Raw genomic sequence first — 17075 nt, 5'->3', positions numbered from 1 at the left:
CAATGCAAAATGTAATACTGGCACAGAGCAGACGGTACTTTTAAGTCAAATCGTACGCTAGACACCGTAATTCGCCGAAATTTTATTGTTAGCTGCATAGACTGGTCAATAAAGTGCACTGGCATGAAGTTAAACGATGGGGTTGCCTTACATTGGAGAATAAAGGTTTCAAAACTACCTCAGCCAAAAGTTACTGCTCTACGCTCCTCACATAATTTTGAAACTTGCTCACAAGGTTTTTCTCTCTTTCCAGGTATTGGTGTTGTTTGCACGCTCGAGCGAAGTTGTTTGCACGTCACTCGAGCGAAGTTACGGCTATGGTCTGATTCGTTTCAGTTGCAGCGATATGCACACTCGACAGCCTTTTTGCAGCCTTTTCACAGTGTTTCCAGCATGAGAGAAAGAGTAAAGGAATCGATCGGCAGTGTTGCAGGGTCTCTTTTTAAGGGCATACAGACGAAATAGCTGAATACTAAGACTTAGCGAAAGCTATAAGAAAAACTAAGCCTAAAATCATTTATTTGAAGCTTCCTTAATAAGTTACATACGCCGAGGAAGCTATCTCTAACACAAAACAATTTCAATGAATCTAAAACAGATTAAATTCCGGTTGCTTTCCGCGGCGCAAATAAACCTGAGCTATGAGGAATGCCGTGTTGGAGGGTTCGGGATTAATTTCGACCGTCTGGTGATCTTTAAGGTGCGCAACAGTCACTACACACGGGCGTTTTTGCCCAGCCCTTGGGCTGGGCAGCACATCGCCGTAGACTAAGAGCCACCCGCGGCCGGCAACAATTCTGGATTACCTAGAGCGATTCGTTCACTTGTGGTACATAGTAGCGATTGCACGTATCAAATGAAAGGGATCCACTTCTCGCAATTGTTGCGTCACAAACTGTAGAACCAGTATAAATAAAATCATCATCATCATCACAAGCCTGTTTGTGTCCACTGTAGGACTAAAGCCTCTCCCAAAAAAATTTACAGCCACGCCTATGGATTGCTTGTGGAGTCCAGGTTTTCCCCCCAAATTTTCGTAGCTCATCTCGCCAACACCTAGTGCGTTTGCGGTCTATTGGCCGCCACTGTGACAAACGGATGGTCCACCTGATGTCCCTCGTTCGCATTACGTAACCAGCCCATGCCCATTTCCTTCGCTTAATTTGAACTAGAATGCCCTCCACCTTGGTCTGTTCCCTAATCCATGCGGCTGTTTTCCTCTCCCTCGGCGTGACCCCTAGCATTCGGCATGCCATGTCCCGTTGAGCCATTTTAAGTTTATTTTCAAGTCGTTTGGTGAGACCCCAAGTTTCTGCCCTGTAAGTCGTTAGTGGAACAACGGATTGATTAAATACAAGCTTTTTGAGTGACAGAGGAAGCTTGCCAGACAGTATATCGAAGTTCTTGCCAAACGCAGCCAACCCCGTGCTTATTCTGCGGGTAATTTTCCGTTCATGGTTTGGATCAGCAGCTATGACTTGCCCAAGATATACGTATCCGGTGTCTGCTTCCAAGACGACACTGCCTACCTGGAAGTGATGTGCTTTGGTGTGCTGATTCGACATTACCTTGGATTTTTTCGTGTTTATTTTTAAGCCTCAAATCATACTTGCCGAGCACAATCGGTAAAGCATGCGCTGCAAATCCCGGCTGCTCTGACTGAACAAGAGAATGCAAACCTTAAATGGCTGAGAAATTCCCCATTGATGAGCACTCTGGTTTTCCTCCCCCTAAGCTTTCTGACCACACCCTCCAGACGGGCTCTAAATAATTGTGGTGATATTGTGTCCCCTTGCCGGATCCCCTTTTGTATAGGAAAGTTACAAGCTCTGTGATGGGGCCGTATAGTTCCCGTACATCCGTCGACTATATCATTGAATAGTGTAATGTATGCTTCGTCGACGCCGTGATCACGTAACGCGTTTGTTACTGCTGAACTGGCAACAGAGTGAAATGTCTTTTCATAATCTATGAATGGCATATACAGCGGTGCATTATACTCTGAGCACTTTTTGATTACCTGGTTGGTAGCGTGAATCTGATCTAAAGTTGAGAAGCCCTTTCTGAAACCGGCCTGTTCTCGTGGCTGTTTAAAGTCCAAAGTGGCACTAATGCGGTTAAGAATTAACTTGGCAAATAATTTGTAGGTAACGGAGAGGAGGCTGATGGGCCTGTAATTTTTGAGCTATTTGGCATCACCTTTCTTATGTAGGAGAACTAATTTCGCATTTTTTCGCTCCTTTGGCACCCTTAAGGAGCTGAAGCGCACTGCGAGAATAGGGCTGCAAGCTTCGTTAGCACAACGGGGCCTCCGAGGCACAATATATCGGACGTAATGCCATCATCTCCTGCAGCTTTGCTTTTCTTCATTGCTTGCACCGCCATCGCTATCTTATGTGTTGTAACCGGCGGAACTTGTTCCAGAGCATTTGCGGAAAAACGCTAGTCTGAGGCAGGGGTGGAAGCGAACACGTTTCTGTAGAATTCCTCGGCTATTTTTAGTATGCCATCAATATTGTTTGTTATGTGACCACTGGCGTTCCTCCAGTATAAATAAAATAGTAAAATAAGCAAAATATTACAAATAAAATAGCAGAACAAAAAAACCGGTTCTTTGTCTTATCCTATTTGTTTCTACAAATTCATTTCTTTACAAAGCGTTTCGTACCGTTAGGCTAGTCTCAAAAGTCCCCGTAGGACGTATTCCCCATATTACTCCAGACTGACCAATCGAAGTGGCCTAGTGGGAAAATTCCACGAATGACGTGGCCAAGCATGCAATTTCAGTATATTTGAATTAAAAAGTGCATGTGCGCAGGGATACTGCGCAATGGAAAACGCCATTTATGCCTTACGTGTGGTCCCTCCACACATGCACTTTTTTAGTCAAATCACATTGTTACGTGGCTGCAGGACAAAGATGAGACGAATGATGCGATGGGGCGAAGCGATCTATTTACATTATGTACACAGCGGCCATGACAGAGCTTGTGCAAGGTGCGTGGCAGGTGCTTCGTCACTGTTGTCATCGTTCTTGGGTCAAGGAGCTGTGAGGCATTGCCCACCGGAGTCCCGTGACATCACCCCCTGGGTAGAGGACGACCGTCCCGGTCGAGGCTGAGGCAACGTGAGGATTGAGATGCGCATGAGCAATGCGATTAAAACATACAGTGAAGATGAGCCAGCCGCCACACATGACGATGATGTCGTTGATGATGCCTGGCCCAGCAACAGCGATGTCTTGAAGGCATAAACGGACCGTCTGAGGAACTCGGGAACTACGTCGGACGACAGGGCTGCGGACGCGGCATCTTCTGTTAGTATGATGATTGATTTGATTGTAGGGTTTAACGCGCCGACGCAACGCAGGCGATGAGGCGCGCCGTAGTGGAGGGCTCCGGATTAATTTTGACCACCTGGGGATCTTTAACGTGCGCCTAAATCTCGTTCACACGAGCATTTTTGCTGTTCGCCTCCATCAGAAAAGCGGCCGCCGCGGCCGGTTCTGTTAGTATGGTCTGGGCTTGTAAAGGCTGGTATTGAAAGGCTGCTCACGGGCTGGGGACACGGGCGGGGTAAGTGGTCGAATCACAGTGGGCTGGGGCTGCCCGACACGGCCCAGGTTTCCTCGACGATTTCGCCCAGGACGAGACGATGCGATGCGGAGGCCAGGATGGGTATGAACGCGCGCACTCAACCAATATCTTGGGCTCGCGAATTTGCACTTTTGGTCACTTCAGTTGGTCATTCCGGAGCGCTATGGCGAAGACGACATACGGCGACCTCGTAAGAAAACCGAAAAGGGTTTCTAGACTACCGTGATTTCTTTGGGCATAAATGCGGCATCTAGAAACGAAAATAATTACTGCAGCAGTATACCTAATTAGCTAATATTAACCAGCCTTGGAGAATTGTTTCAGCCCATTGTGTAATGCTGGGAACGAAGCCTGTTTCAAATGTTAACGGTATCACTTTGCTACTTAAAAAAAAAACTGTTTTACTTTTAGAACAACACGTGAAAATTCAAGCCTTGCCTGTTCAAGAAAGAAAATTTAGACTCCCTGCCGCGCGCCCGCAGCTCTTGACGTCACGCGATGACAGTGTCGGCAAACCGCGAAAAGCGGAGGAGAACGCCCCGGCGATCAAGTAGCACAAAGCTATAAAAGAACAGGAGCGCGTGTGCTTTTCACCTCCACATGCTTCTTATGTCTGTTTCTCGGGTGCGAAATCAGCGCAGTTCATGATGCCTTACAATTCGACCACCCTGTTTTGTGAAGCAGCCGACCGCACTCGACTGAAGATTTTACGGGTTTCAGTATGAAACGAAAATTGGAATTGTTGTTCTATCTGCCCAAGCTACACCTGGGCCGCCGGACGGCGCGCACAAAGGGAGGGCTGGGGAATAGCATAGACCCCCGGTGGGGATGTAGTGGTCTCCGAAACGTCAACACACCGCCGTTATTGTTTCTCGCCTTCATGGGAGAAACACCTTCCCCGCAACCGGGAACCGAGTCAGTGAGCTCATGCTCACTTTCCCAGCGGTTCAGCAGCTTACCCACCGCCGAGCAGCTGATTCCATTCCGATATTGAAACGTCCGCGAACGATAATATCAAGAAAGCCAATAACAAAAAGTTAATCAAGAAGCCTGATAGTCGGCCAGTTAGACAATTTCTTAGCTGAAATCGCACTATTTAAACTGCCCGAGAAAATTACGCTGGTGTATCTGTTTCATATATTTAGAATGTTTTCGCGCCATATATAGAACACCCAGCTTAGACAATATACCACTGTCTTTTTATTTACTCGCACCATTTGCTTCTAGAAAGAAGTTCTGAAAGTTGGCAGAATGAGACAAATAAGCCGTCTTCCAATGTCAAAGCTGGCAACAATGGTGTATTCAAGAAGCCAATCCTATTCGGTGCAGGCTGCACTGGAAAAGCCAGTTAAACCATAGACTCGACGGAAGTGGCGGTACTGGGATTATGACAACATACATAACTGCGACAGTGCCCAATCCCATTCAGTACTAGATTCCTGCATTGAACCATACAAATACGGGTTTTCAGGAGTGTATGACTGAACCTACAAAACAAAGCAAGCTAAGCGCTTTTGAACATTAGAGCCCAAAACACGCGCTCGTCAGCAGGTTGCAGATGTCGTGACAAAACGGTGTGTCGTCTGGTTTTTTTTTGCCGCCGCGTTTGTTGCGCTTCACCAGGAAAATGATGATGACACCTAGGAGCACATCACCTCTACTGATGTCGTCCCTTCGGCGTTTAGCACCGAGACCAAAAGTTACAAGTTTGCCTGTCTTAACAGGTCTGTATTTGTTTGGATTGTTGAGGTTCACTTACCGTGACTTTTAGAAAAAAAAACCAAGGAAATCATGTTTTTGTGCGCTAGTGAATGACAGGGTCGTGTTGTTTTTATTACGTTTACACATTTGGCTCAATGCAATTGCGCACTATTCAGCGCAAACGCCGTTACTGCGTTACTGGTGTCGCTTGGCGGGCGCTTTACTTTTCGGTTCCACAACCCTGCAAACAGTGCGAAACTTTTATAACTCTGAAAGGATTCAACAGACGCTGGAACAGAAAAGCCGCCGTTGGCGTCTGCAGTAGGAAATGGATCGTAAAGTGGGTGTGGAAGCAAATAGAACAAAGAGTACTGCTGTGACATTTCCCTTGAAAGAACTTCGAGGAAGTTCGGGAAAAAGTTTGTTAAAGTGAAAGTTCACTCATCTGAAATAGGATCGATGTTCGGTTGGTATTTCAACCGATTTATTTGTCATTTTGCTCATTTTCAAGCGGATATTCCCTATTTAGCACCTTTTGTAACATGCAGCAATCTTTTGCTGCACATCTGCACTGAGTCCAGGAGTGGTCATGAATTGAGTCACTGTGTCGAAGCTCTTATGAACCATGAGCCTACGTGAAACGTCCAGTTTTTTGTCAACAGATGTGTGCTTTCGTTTCGTACTCATGATTAACCATAACGCGAATGCCTTTTCTTTGTGGTTGTAGTGGTTGTAGGGCTAAAACTGCAGCTGTGGCTATGGCTATGACTTCGGCTGGCTACGCATTATCTAGCTAGCCAATCCAGTTCAAAGTTAACCTGGGACCCATAATTGGTCACGCGGTAATAAAAAGCGGCTAGCAACGAGGAATGTGCTGCAAAAAGTCTGCGTGTTGTCCTTCTTGAAGTAATGAATGGGACCTGGGAGATGTATGATGGTACCATGAAACATGTTCGCAGAGCTGAAATGCGCGCTGCGCTGAATTTCGTTAAACTGAAGGGCGTTTGCATTGGGTTCAGTGATGGTTCAGTGGGAGTTAAAAAAGTTTGTACAATTGAACAGTTCGTTTAATGACGCTCATTCAGGGGTTATTTTACTGTAATAGTTAAATTCGGGACTGGATCAGACTCGAACCTGGGATCTCGGGACCGCAAGTAAAGCGCGCATCCCGACAACAGCACGGCTCCATGGCTCTAGTTCACTAAAAATGAGTCTAGTGAATGGGTTGCGAGTCCCAACTTCGGCAACCGGTCCACGCAGTCGGCAACCGCTGCAACATCGGCAACCGGTTTACGCAGCCCGACGTACAATGTGTTGGACGCTGCTTGGCCCGTCGTCAGTCTCGGCGTTAGCGTATAACATGATGCCGAGGCTGGATATAGGCAGCAGGACCTACCTACTCGGATGGTTTGGCCAGTGACGATGGCAGCTGCTGCCAGAAACTCACCGTCGTTTTACCAATTTCCCTGTGGTTGCGACGTCTACACACCTGCCGACAATTCTCACATACGCACTTTAGGGGATCGGCCCATGAAGACCATTCCGGTCGTGATAATATCACGTTAGGTTAACGTATACCCGTTTGGCTGTGACGTCAGCATAACAAACCAAAATTCTCACATACCCACTCGGTGGCACCAATTGATGGTCAGTGACGTATGACAGCTGCCGTCAAGGACTCACGGCTGATTTACCAGTCCCAGTTGGTTTCGCACCAACTCGAAGGAACACTCTGCAGCGTTAGGTTGGACATCATGCTTTCGCATTCACAACTAATAACAAGATTATGTGTCCCTGGAGTTATTTTGAAAACCACAGGCCGAAAGTATCGGTGTCGTCATTCTACTGCTTCGTTTTAGAAGTTGAGGTTTTGCATAGGACGAAGCACGTTCCGTTACTTTTCTTTGAATCTAACAGCGCGCTTTATTCAAAAAAAAAAAGAAACCCCAGTAGGCATCCCTTAAACAAGGCATGTTTGTTTGCGTGGACGTGCACCGCCGTTTACTGCTTTTAATGCTTGACGACGTGTTAACACAGCTTTCTAAAGTTGGTTAATCTTAAGAACGAGCAAAACCCACTCAGCGCGCCGAGCAGCAAAGAAGATATATCTTGAAGGGGGACATCAAAAACACGCACGTTCTTGTGATTAAACCAAAAGAGAGCGCGAAACCTACGTTTGACGGTGATCTTGAGCGGTTCGCTCTCCGTTTCGCCGATTCGGTTTGAGGCGACGCACGTGTAGGAACCCGAGCTATCACGGTGCACGCGCTGCAGCACCAGCGATTGGTTGCTCATGATGACGTGGCGGCCCGGCAAGAGGTCCCGACCATCCAGCCGCCACACCACGTCCGTGATTCTTGGGTTTGCATCCACCCGGCACTCCAGGTACAAGTCGTGCCCCTCCACGATGTTCCACCGCCTCGGATGGCTCCCCAAGGTCAGGTGCACTTTCGGCTTGTCTGCAACGAGTTTTGGGCAACAAAAGATGCAGAGGGGGAAGGTTATGAAACTGCACTGATATACAAAGAGAACGACTGCGTGCAGGAGAGAAAGATGCATAAAATTCATGTTCCACCATATAAATATCTCGAAATCTACAGTGGACAGAAGAAAATTAAATATACCACATGCCAAGTGCCCACCCAAGTATTATGCAGGAGGTTGAGGTGTCATGCGTGATCCTGAGCATTGATCACAGGCTGCTGATGCGCAGAATCGGTTTCGATTTGAGGCCGAATTCAAAATGTCACAAACACTAGGCAGCAAACAACGGGAACGAGCTTAGAAGAAATACTTCCCAGAAATGAGTACTGGAATAATCTAATCTGCTCACGTTAGGACACACTAAACTAATTAATGATAATAAATGAAATCACAGTTCCATAAAAATAAAAAAAATGACGGTAGACGACATTTGGCCTTTAATGAAGCTGCTGGGCTGGAGGTTATAGATTTCGCTTGGCACTGCGCCGTATGTATTCCGGTGTAATCTGATTCCCACATTGTCTACGCTCGATGTATGTAAATGTTTTATGGACCCCTGCTTCCACAAGGTCCGTAGCAGGCATGCATATTCCCCCTTTCTGATCCGTTAAGATCGATCGCCATTTTGATATATTGTTTCCAAGAGCACCGTCAGTAAAGTGTCTTACCCGTTATCATAAATATGTTTCGGAGCAGTAAAAAAGTGGGGTGGTCGCTTGGGATTTGCGGGAGCCAGCTGACATTTATGTAACACCATTGTGGCAGCTAAAAAGAATATCCTCGCCTCGTGGATATCGAAGACGTGCTGTGTTCCCAAGATCCTGCCAACAATGCCGCATGCACGAACTCATGTTTAAACACCTGCACATGCGCACAGAAACAAGTAAGCACGCACAGCCAGCATGCAATAGAATGGGAGACGCTGAAAGAAGAGCTTTTATTGCCGCTAACGTGCTTACGTAAACTCTCTGGACACCTGTACTTTGAGATTCGCCATTCCGTTTCATGCCTTCATTGTTTCTAAAGCTAAAGCGTTCGTAGTGGGACCAATGGCGTCCTGTGAAAAAACTAATCCATTTCCCAATAGAAGGGTTGGTCGACCGAGAAGCTATGCTAAGACCTCTAAACACACGGGCCGTGCATGCGCGAAATCAGGCTTCCATTATGTCAAAATGGTCACTCGAAAATCGCAGAAGAGGAAGGGTTCTATATAAGACAAAAATACGCATCCCTCATGAACAAGGAGTACAATAGTATATAGCTAATAAACCACGTATCGGTGCACAGTTAGATCGTTCGTAGATGAGTTTACTCTGTGCGTGAAGAAATCACCGCATCGGTTTGTTCTTCGTTTGCTATTTTGGTCATTTGAAGGCTTGACGATCGATTGGACGCACTTTCAGCGAAGGTTGTACGCACTTTTAGGGAAGGGTTTGGCGCACTTTTAACGCAGTTTTGATTTCCGAAAGCTTTCGCGCTTCTATGAACTTTCTTTAGGAAGGGATAGTAGAGTTTTTCTAACGTTATGATGGGACTATGGGACGGAGATGAGGCGTAATTTATATATATGCTTAACTATATATGCGTAGTAACGTAATTTTTATATATGTTTAACTATAAACTGTATATCTACTTCCCTTCTGATTATAGGTTGCTAAGTTCACGTGCCTTCGGTGCTAAGACGGAAAAGAAATCACTTCGGACCTGCTATCCAGCACACACAGACCACTCCGCTAACAACATTACGCAAAGAACTTAAAGAGACGATATCGCAAACTTAAGCCAAGAAACCCTTCCGCCACTCCACGCCGCAGAAGCGGGAGCTGGCTGCCTTGATTTGTTTTACGGAGTCTCTGTATTGAAGTGCTAGATGCAGGGTTCGTTCCACGCCATTCAGAGCATAAAGTGTTCGCTGCCATTCCGTGGCGGCGCATCTCGTATGAGAGAGTACGGTTGTCTGAAATGCATTTCATATTCCGCAGTGACGGTGAGTTGCTGAGTGCCAGAGCGCAGGATGTTTTCGCCAACCACATTTGCAAAGAAATCGAAATAGCTGTGAAGGCGCCCGTAAACTTCTCTCTGAGAGGCTAACACGTACGCTTTTGCTTCACTGTCGTCCTCATGTTGGTTCTTCAAATAAAGCACAGGGTCACATTTTGTGCACGAGGGATCTGAAATATATGGTGTTTGTACGAGCCGACGAGAAGGTATGGATGCTTTTGAGGTCATGCGCGCCTTTTGATCATGTTTTCTGAGAAACCTAACATCGGCGTGAACTTGCAATCGCAAGACCTGCCGGTGTGTCACGAAAGAGAACCCGAACATAGTTATCACTTTGTTTATTACCAGACATTCTTACTCTTCACAGTGCCGCGCTCAAAAACCGAAGATATGGACCTCAGGTACTGAATTTACTGATGCGTAGACCTGTACGAAGCGCGATGCTGTAAAGGCATACTGAGACCAGAATAGCAACTATACGCCCAGTTGGCTCACATTCAGCTCGTTCAGCAAGCTCTTTAGTAGATGTTGGGCAAGAAGAGTCTAGAAAACCCGTTAGTGGCTATCTTAAGTGCCCATCTTCTTCTCTTCCTCTTAAACGTCTCGTAAAGCCCTATTGCAACGGGATGAAGACTTCGTGGGGCAGGCGTGCAACCTGGCCAACCCAAACTTGGGCAAGCCACTCCCTGGGCGTTTGGCGGTGCGCGGTAAATTTCTCGTCCTGTAACCAGGCTTTGAGCTATCTATCTATCTATCTATCTATCTATCTATCTATCTATCTATCTATCTATCTATATATATATATATATATATATATATATATATATATATATATATATATATATATATATATTTATATATATATATATATATATATATATATATATATATATATAGAGAGAGAGAGAGAGAGAGAGAGAGAGAGAGAGAGAGAAAATGAGGGGCTCGTTGAGGACATACAGAAAAAAAAGTTCCTCTGATTTTGCAGCCGCCCCTTTCCATAGGGAGATTTCCCGTGCAAGCCGGGTGAACTTCCCAAGCGTTGTATACCCCCACAAGGGCCGAGCGCCAGGCCGGAGAGTCACTCGTTCCTATTTTACCAGTAGGTGCCTGGCGCCACCGAGGCACACGAATGCACATGGTGCTTTCCACAGCCACTATTTACCAGTAGGTGCCTGGCGCCACCGAGGCACACGAATGCACATGGTGCTTTCCACAGCCACGGTGGACGCTCAACTCGTAAGCACCTGTGGCAGGACATGCCGCAAGACTCTTTCACCCCAGGCAATGGCGCAACGCGGCATGATGGCTGGGGGCCCCGCAAGATGGACAACAGTCAGGATCCCCTCACAAGGGTAAAGGCAGCTTTCCAGGCGTTGATTCCCCTTTCAAGGGTCCGCACGCGACCAGGGGCGCCTGTATCCATTAAAGAAACCGGTGGGTTCCCCACGGTACCGGGATTCGATTCGGCAAAATAGATACACTTAATTTATCCGCACTTTCCCTGGCCGTCAGGCTGTGGATCAACCTCTCTGATAACATTGCCACTGAATCCAAGCACGACGCATTCCGTGACCTTCTTCATTTTAACTTTTAAAGATAGCCTTTCTAGGGCTACCTAAGCGCAGAAATTATGGTTTGTCTGTATGCATGTCTGTCTTGAAAGGATAAATTTATTATCAAAAAATCCTGCTATCAATGATACAACGTAACTACCAGAAACAATTAAAACAAGTGCACTGCCAGTTGCTACAAAACTAATAGAGCGCGAAGGCTACAAGTAACAGACACTTACAGAAACATAAACAGCTTCAAGCTGATTGTAGACAAAAGATTAACATACAAACAATTTAGAGTTGCTTACAACCAAAAGATTAACTTGGGAGGTAAACAATGATATAGAAACATTCGCTTCAAGAATGCAGCAATATACAGAACAGGTTTGGTTTTATGTCACAACGGGTACTGTACCGCAATAACACACAATTCTAACAACAAAATCACTTGTTACAACGACAATCCCTAAGGACACAGGTCTGGAAAACGGGCATGAATAATAACCCTTTTTTTCGAAACCTCAATAAACCGGGTAGACCAATGTCACAGAAACTCTTCCTCACCCAAAAGGGCCAACTCGCCTTCCAAAAAGGTCACCAGGTGTTGTCTGGAAAAGGAAAGCAAAGGCCACTGCATACGTAGCCTGCGATTCTGTGCTACAGCCCTGCAGCGATTACGCCATATTATATAATCACCAATTACTACGAATAGTTTGCCTAGGGGTGTGCCAGGGCACTGTTCTCTCAGTTGATACCGTGCAAGCCCCAAACTTGGAGCGGCACGGTGTATGATTCTCCAAAAGCAACGCTCAACACTGCAGCTTGAGAAACTGTGAGCCGTGGATTCTGGTTGACCGCAGTTGGGACAGGAACAGTTCTGTGTTACTCCCCAGTGAAATAATCTGTCTTTTCTGGGAAGAATTCGCCACGCTTTTTGCCACTAGATATTTTTGGCGTCCTCTGGCAGCCTATCTGAAGTCAGCCGTAACCAGGGGAAATCTGGTGGATCCGCACGTCTGCCTGATCTCGCAGTAACTATTTTTTCACACAGCCTGGCAGGTTGTCCATTCACAAAATCGAGATCAGCATCTAGTGCACGAATTTCCTTAGCTAAAGTAATGACGGCCTTGAAGAGTCTTGACGGGATAGCTGCACAGGATAGCTTTGTCCAACTTTGGTTTCTGGCCAAAGTTGGACAAAGAACCCGTCCAGAAGGACCGAGAAAGTATAGGACTAAAGGTCTGCCCGGAGCTTCTACGTCACTGAGAAGTAAAGAGACGACTCTAAGGGCTAACAACTGGCTCATGAGGTCGATGCAAGGGAGACTATAACCCCCAGAGCGGCGTGGGAGGCGCAGGGCATCCCTCGCTAAACGCTCCGTGCTTCCATCCCAAAAGAAAGAAAAAATGTCGTGGGACACTTTGTGTGTAACAGGATTGGTAGGCAGCATCATCCTGGATACAAAAAAAATTATCAAGAAAAACGCATTTAATCAGATACTATTTCTCCGAAAAAGAGAGGTGGAAAGACCTAGCCCTGGCAACATTTTTTTGAATATCATCAACTAACTCGGGCCACATGTCTGGAGAAACACCTTCTTCGGTAAATTTGACGCCGAGAATCTTCAGGTCTCGAACTATTTTTAAGTTATGGATGGGGGCGAGTGTAGCGTTTTCCAGAGGGAGGACAGCACTTTTTGTGACATTTAATTCGGCACCTGAAAGTCGAACATAAGACTGTCCCCTAAAACAGCCGTGAGGCTATCAGTGTCCCGGATAAAAATAGTCACGCCATCTACGTACGCAGACACTTTAACCGAGCCTTGTCCGGGCAGGGGGAGACCCCTAATTTTGGGATTTATCAATGAGTTTTCTGATGAAGGGGTCTACACATAATGAACATCGTGGTGTGTTCAGCACGCAGCGTAAGGAGGGCAAACGGAAGAGGTAAATTCTTTCGGCGAACAAAAAGGTCGAATTGCGTAAATAGAACAGGGCCATCCGGCATGGTATTGCAAGAAATAGCCACTAACACTGAACATCGCGACGGAATAAAGACGTCTTCGCAAAGTACGAGTTTTGGTCACCAGAGAAGTAACGTCAAATGGTGCGATGTCACACTGCAGGAAAAGTTCCTGTTCAGCCTGGGCCCAGTCGATCACAGCGTGATGGCATGAGAGGAAATCCCAGCCAAGGATGACGTCATATGAGCACGAAGAGGTTTCTCTGAATACGCAGTTCGTGCCTCTGGAACTGCGGGCATTAGTTTCCCACTTCCAGGGGAGCAGGTTGACGGCGCATAGGCGACAAGGAGCGGCGACGGGGACAAGGCAATCGGCGACCAGTCAACGTCGGTTGGTCTGGCGCAAATGACGTTGGGAAAGGCCTCAAGGATACGCGATGGTGAACTTGCCTAGGCATGCAGCCTGGAGTGTTGAAAATCTCCGTATGCGGTACCACACGGCGGCATTAACGTGCGACATGTCCGGCGTATCTACAAGAGTAGCATATCGGGCGTGCGCCACGTCAGGCGTGCGCCACGGATTCGATTGCTGCGTGACCACTTGCACTGGACGTTGAAACTGGGGCACTTGCTGATAGCTAAACGGCACAGTCGCTGGTATGGTTGGTTCGAAAGAAAGAATAGGTGAATGGTCGGGAGGGCTTGTCACACATACCGCATAGGTACGTCAGGGGAGTGGTTACTGCAGCCTGGGAAGTCAGGGGAAGAGCAACAGTAGCTACCTGGGGAACAGTGAGGGGAGTAGGAGCTGCGACTGCTTGGCGAGTCGCAGGGCCTCGGTGACCTGTTCGCGGATGGTTCGCTGAAGAAACGGAGGAAGGCATTAAGGTGATGCCTCCATCCGCTGGCGTGGCTGTTGAACGAACGGCACAATCGATAGTTGGCGTGCCACTTCCTCTCGGACGAAGTCCTTTATCTTCGTCTCAAGTGAAGAGTGCTCGGAAGTGAAAGTCAAGCTGGAGAGTTCTTCATTTGTCCCTAGGGCATGCCGGACCATGACTCGTTGCCTGCGCAGCTCATCAAAGCTTTGGCCGAGGCTCACTACCTCCGTCACGGCCTTCGCGTCCTTTGCACGCAACATATTGAACGCATCATCGATTCCTTTCAAAATATGTTTTACCTTGTCTGCTTCAGACATGGCCACGTCGACGCGCCTGCACAGATCTACAATGTCCTCGATGTAGATGATGAAATTATCCCCCTGCGTCTGAGCTCTTTTTCGGAGGCGTTTTTTCTGCAGGTAGTCTGCGTACAGCCGGGCCGCCTAATTCTTCCGAGAACCGGGTCTTAAAATCGCCCCATGTTTTGAAGCCACGTGCGTTGTTGAAAAACCACGTGTGAGCCAATTGCGTGAGGTAGAACGCGACGTTGCTTAACTTCGTGGCGTCATCCCACTTGTTGTGAGCACACACCGCTCGTATGTCCACAGCCAATCCTCAGCATCATGATCACCCTCGCCATTGAAGAATGGGGGATCGCGCTGACGGATGGACCAGCGCAGACGATCTGGGGCATCGGTGGGGCTGGTTGATCAACAGCGTCAACGGGGGTGGTGGGCTTTGGGAGCTTGCGGTTTCGAAGATCCAGGATTCGTGCTGGTTGACGGGGAAGCACACTTCCACCACTTGCAATCGTGTTTAATTGAATAAGCTGTGCAAGCGATAGGCGGTTAAGAGCAGTCTGTTCAAAAAACGGCCAAGCGGGAGATCTCCTTGCTAGACGAACAGACAGGCACTGATGATGAATGTTGTAGGTCCGCAACACATACCCACGCGTAGATTAGCGATGGTTCAGCACATACCGTTCCCTTCTCCAATTCTGTATCACAAAATAAATAAATAAATAAATAAATAAATATATAAATAAATCGCCCGCGAAGACGACTCTGAGTTGAACCCCTTACTAGTTTCAGCACGAGCTTAGTGTTGTTGACAGGTATACCAAACGAAACAAAGGAACCGGGAGCATATAAACGAGCAAGCTACCATTTATTTTGCAGAGGGATGTTTCCAGGCAGAAAACACCAGGCTCGCTCCCAAAAATCAGCTTTGAAAAAGTACCGCACACTATGCGTGACTCACCAACCAGGACGAAAACGTCATCTGCCACAGTAAAAAAACCTTAAATCAACCAGAAACCTTTGACGAAAGAAGGCTCACATCATGCGAATATTTTCAAAAAAGAACGCAAACTCCCGGACAATACCAATTCATCTAATACAAACGCCGAAATATCTCTTCTAATACTTCAAACTCGCAATCTGTTGGGCGGAACTTGGACTTGCGCATGTGAAGGAAGAAAGGACCTGAAGTCGGGTTTGATCTGCCCGCAAATTTTCTTGTGTACGGAGCTGACCCACGTAACGCCCCACTCGTTTGGTATGTCGGTGGTGCCACTTATGAAAAAAGCATATCCGGCGAGGGGACGTGAATATTGGTGTGATTGATGGAGGCTTCTCGCACCGCCTCGTCGGCGTTTGTGCTGACGTGGATGCCCGCGGGCCCGTGTACGCAAATAAAAGTCACAAAATGTCGTTTCCCTTGAGCCGTCCGGCAGGCTTGCTTGAGGAGCTCGACTACATTGATTGACTGTAGGGTTTAACACGCCGACGCAACGCAGACGATGAGGTGCGCCGTAGTGGAGGGCTCCGGATTAATTTTGACCACCTGGGGATCTTTATCGTGCGCCTAAATATCATACACACGGGCGTTTTTGCTTTTCGCCTCCATCAGAAAAGCGGCCGCCGCGGCCGGGAATCGAACCCGCGACCTCGTGCCCAGCAGCGCAACGCCTTAGCCACTGAGCCACCGCGGCGGGTGAGTTCGACTACAGACGTGAGGGCCACGACATGCAGGCTGAACTATAGTGAGACTGTGTAACCGGGCCTTGTAGCCGTTGTTATTTATTTAGCACACTACACGGCCAGGAGAAAGCAGACAGCTCACGGTTGTTGCACTCAACTACATCGGCGGTGGACGCTTGACGGGGGTTGTTTCGGTGCGGTCAAGGCGCAGTGTGTGGTATGCGACAGATCCACCGGCACCTGAGGAGTACGCTTTTCAATTCCAATATACGTCCTTTACATACATCGACGACATTCTGGTGAAGGCCGTGGAAGGCGCGTGGTGATGCGTTATGGTTTGGACGCATGTTTTTTCGGAACGGCTTTAGGGTCTCTAGACAAAGGGGCAGAAAAGAAACGGCCCCTCCTGTGTGAGCAAGTATCCCACAACTTTCCGTAGTGTGTTCTACGTGAGCTTGCTGTTCGACGTGGGCACTTTCAACTGTCTCGAAAATGGGCGGTAGATTTTCGTATTTGTAGCGCTCTTCTGCTTTCGTTTATTTCGGCATGTTTGTAATAAAATGGAAGATTGCGCCAGTTAATTCATTGTAATAGAATAAACAGCGCAAAACTAGCAAACACGAGAAAGAAAATACTAAGCTGAGAAAGGGAATACGAACTGAGAGCGCCGGATCTTTTAGTATTCTCTGTTTCGAGTTTCGTTGTTTGGCGGCGTTTATTTCTTTAATACCTGCAATAACTTCAAGTCCCGTACGGTGAAGTGTCCGCAGTCGGACCCAGTGTCTGGCGTACACCTGATAGCAGCGGGCAGCCTAATTCCCATCTAAACCGGAGGAGCTAATGTGAGCTGCGTAGCGACGCAGTGCCCGCGCCTACCATGCGGAAAATGATTCTTCGAATATGGTAGGGAGC

The 17075-nt window shown here is 47.4% G+C and overlaps 1 protein-coding gene across 1 annotated transcript in view; it reads right to left on the bottom strand.

Annotated features, from left to right (window-relative positions):
• The window catches only part of LOC144149906 (neuronal cell adhesion molecule-like), a 149089-nt gene that overhangs the window by 60304 nt on the left and 71710 nt on the right, over positions 1-17075 (bottom strand). The window contains exon 3 of the mRNA XM_077681636.1: positions 7472-7756. Coding sequence (XP_077537762.1) covers positions 7472-7756 — 285 coding nt within the window. The remainder of the gene's footprint in view (positions 1-7471; positions 7757-17075) is intronic.

Source organism: Haemaphysalis longicornis, unplaced genomic scaffold (assembly GCF_048455015.1).
Source record: "Haemaphysalis longicornis isolate Haplotype H1 unplaced genomic scaffold, Haemaphysalis longicornis Haplotype H1 scaffold_1, whole genome shotgun sequence".
NCBI lineage: Eukaryota > Metazoa > Arthropoda > Arachnida > Ixodida > Ixodidae > Haemaphysalis > Haemaphysalis longicornis.
The sequence above is the reverse complement of the archived record's forward strand: the minus strand, read 5'-3'. Positions and strand labels throughout refer to the sequence as shown.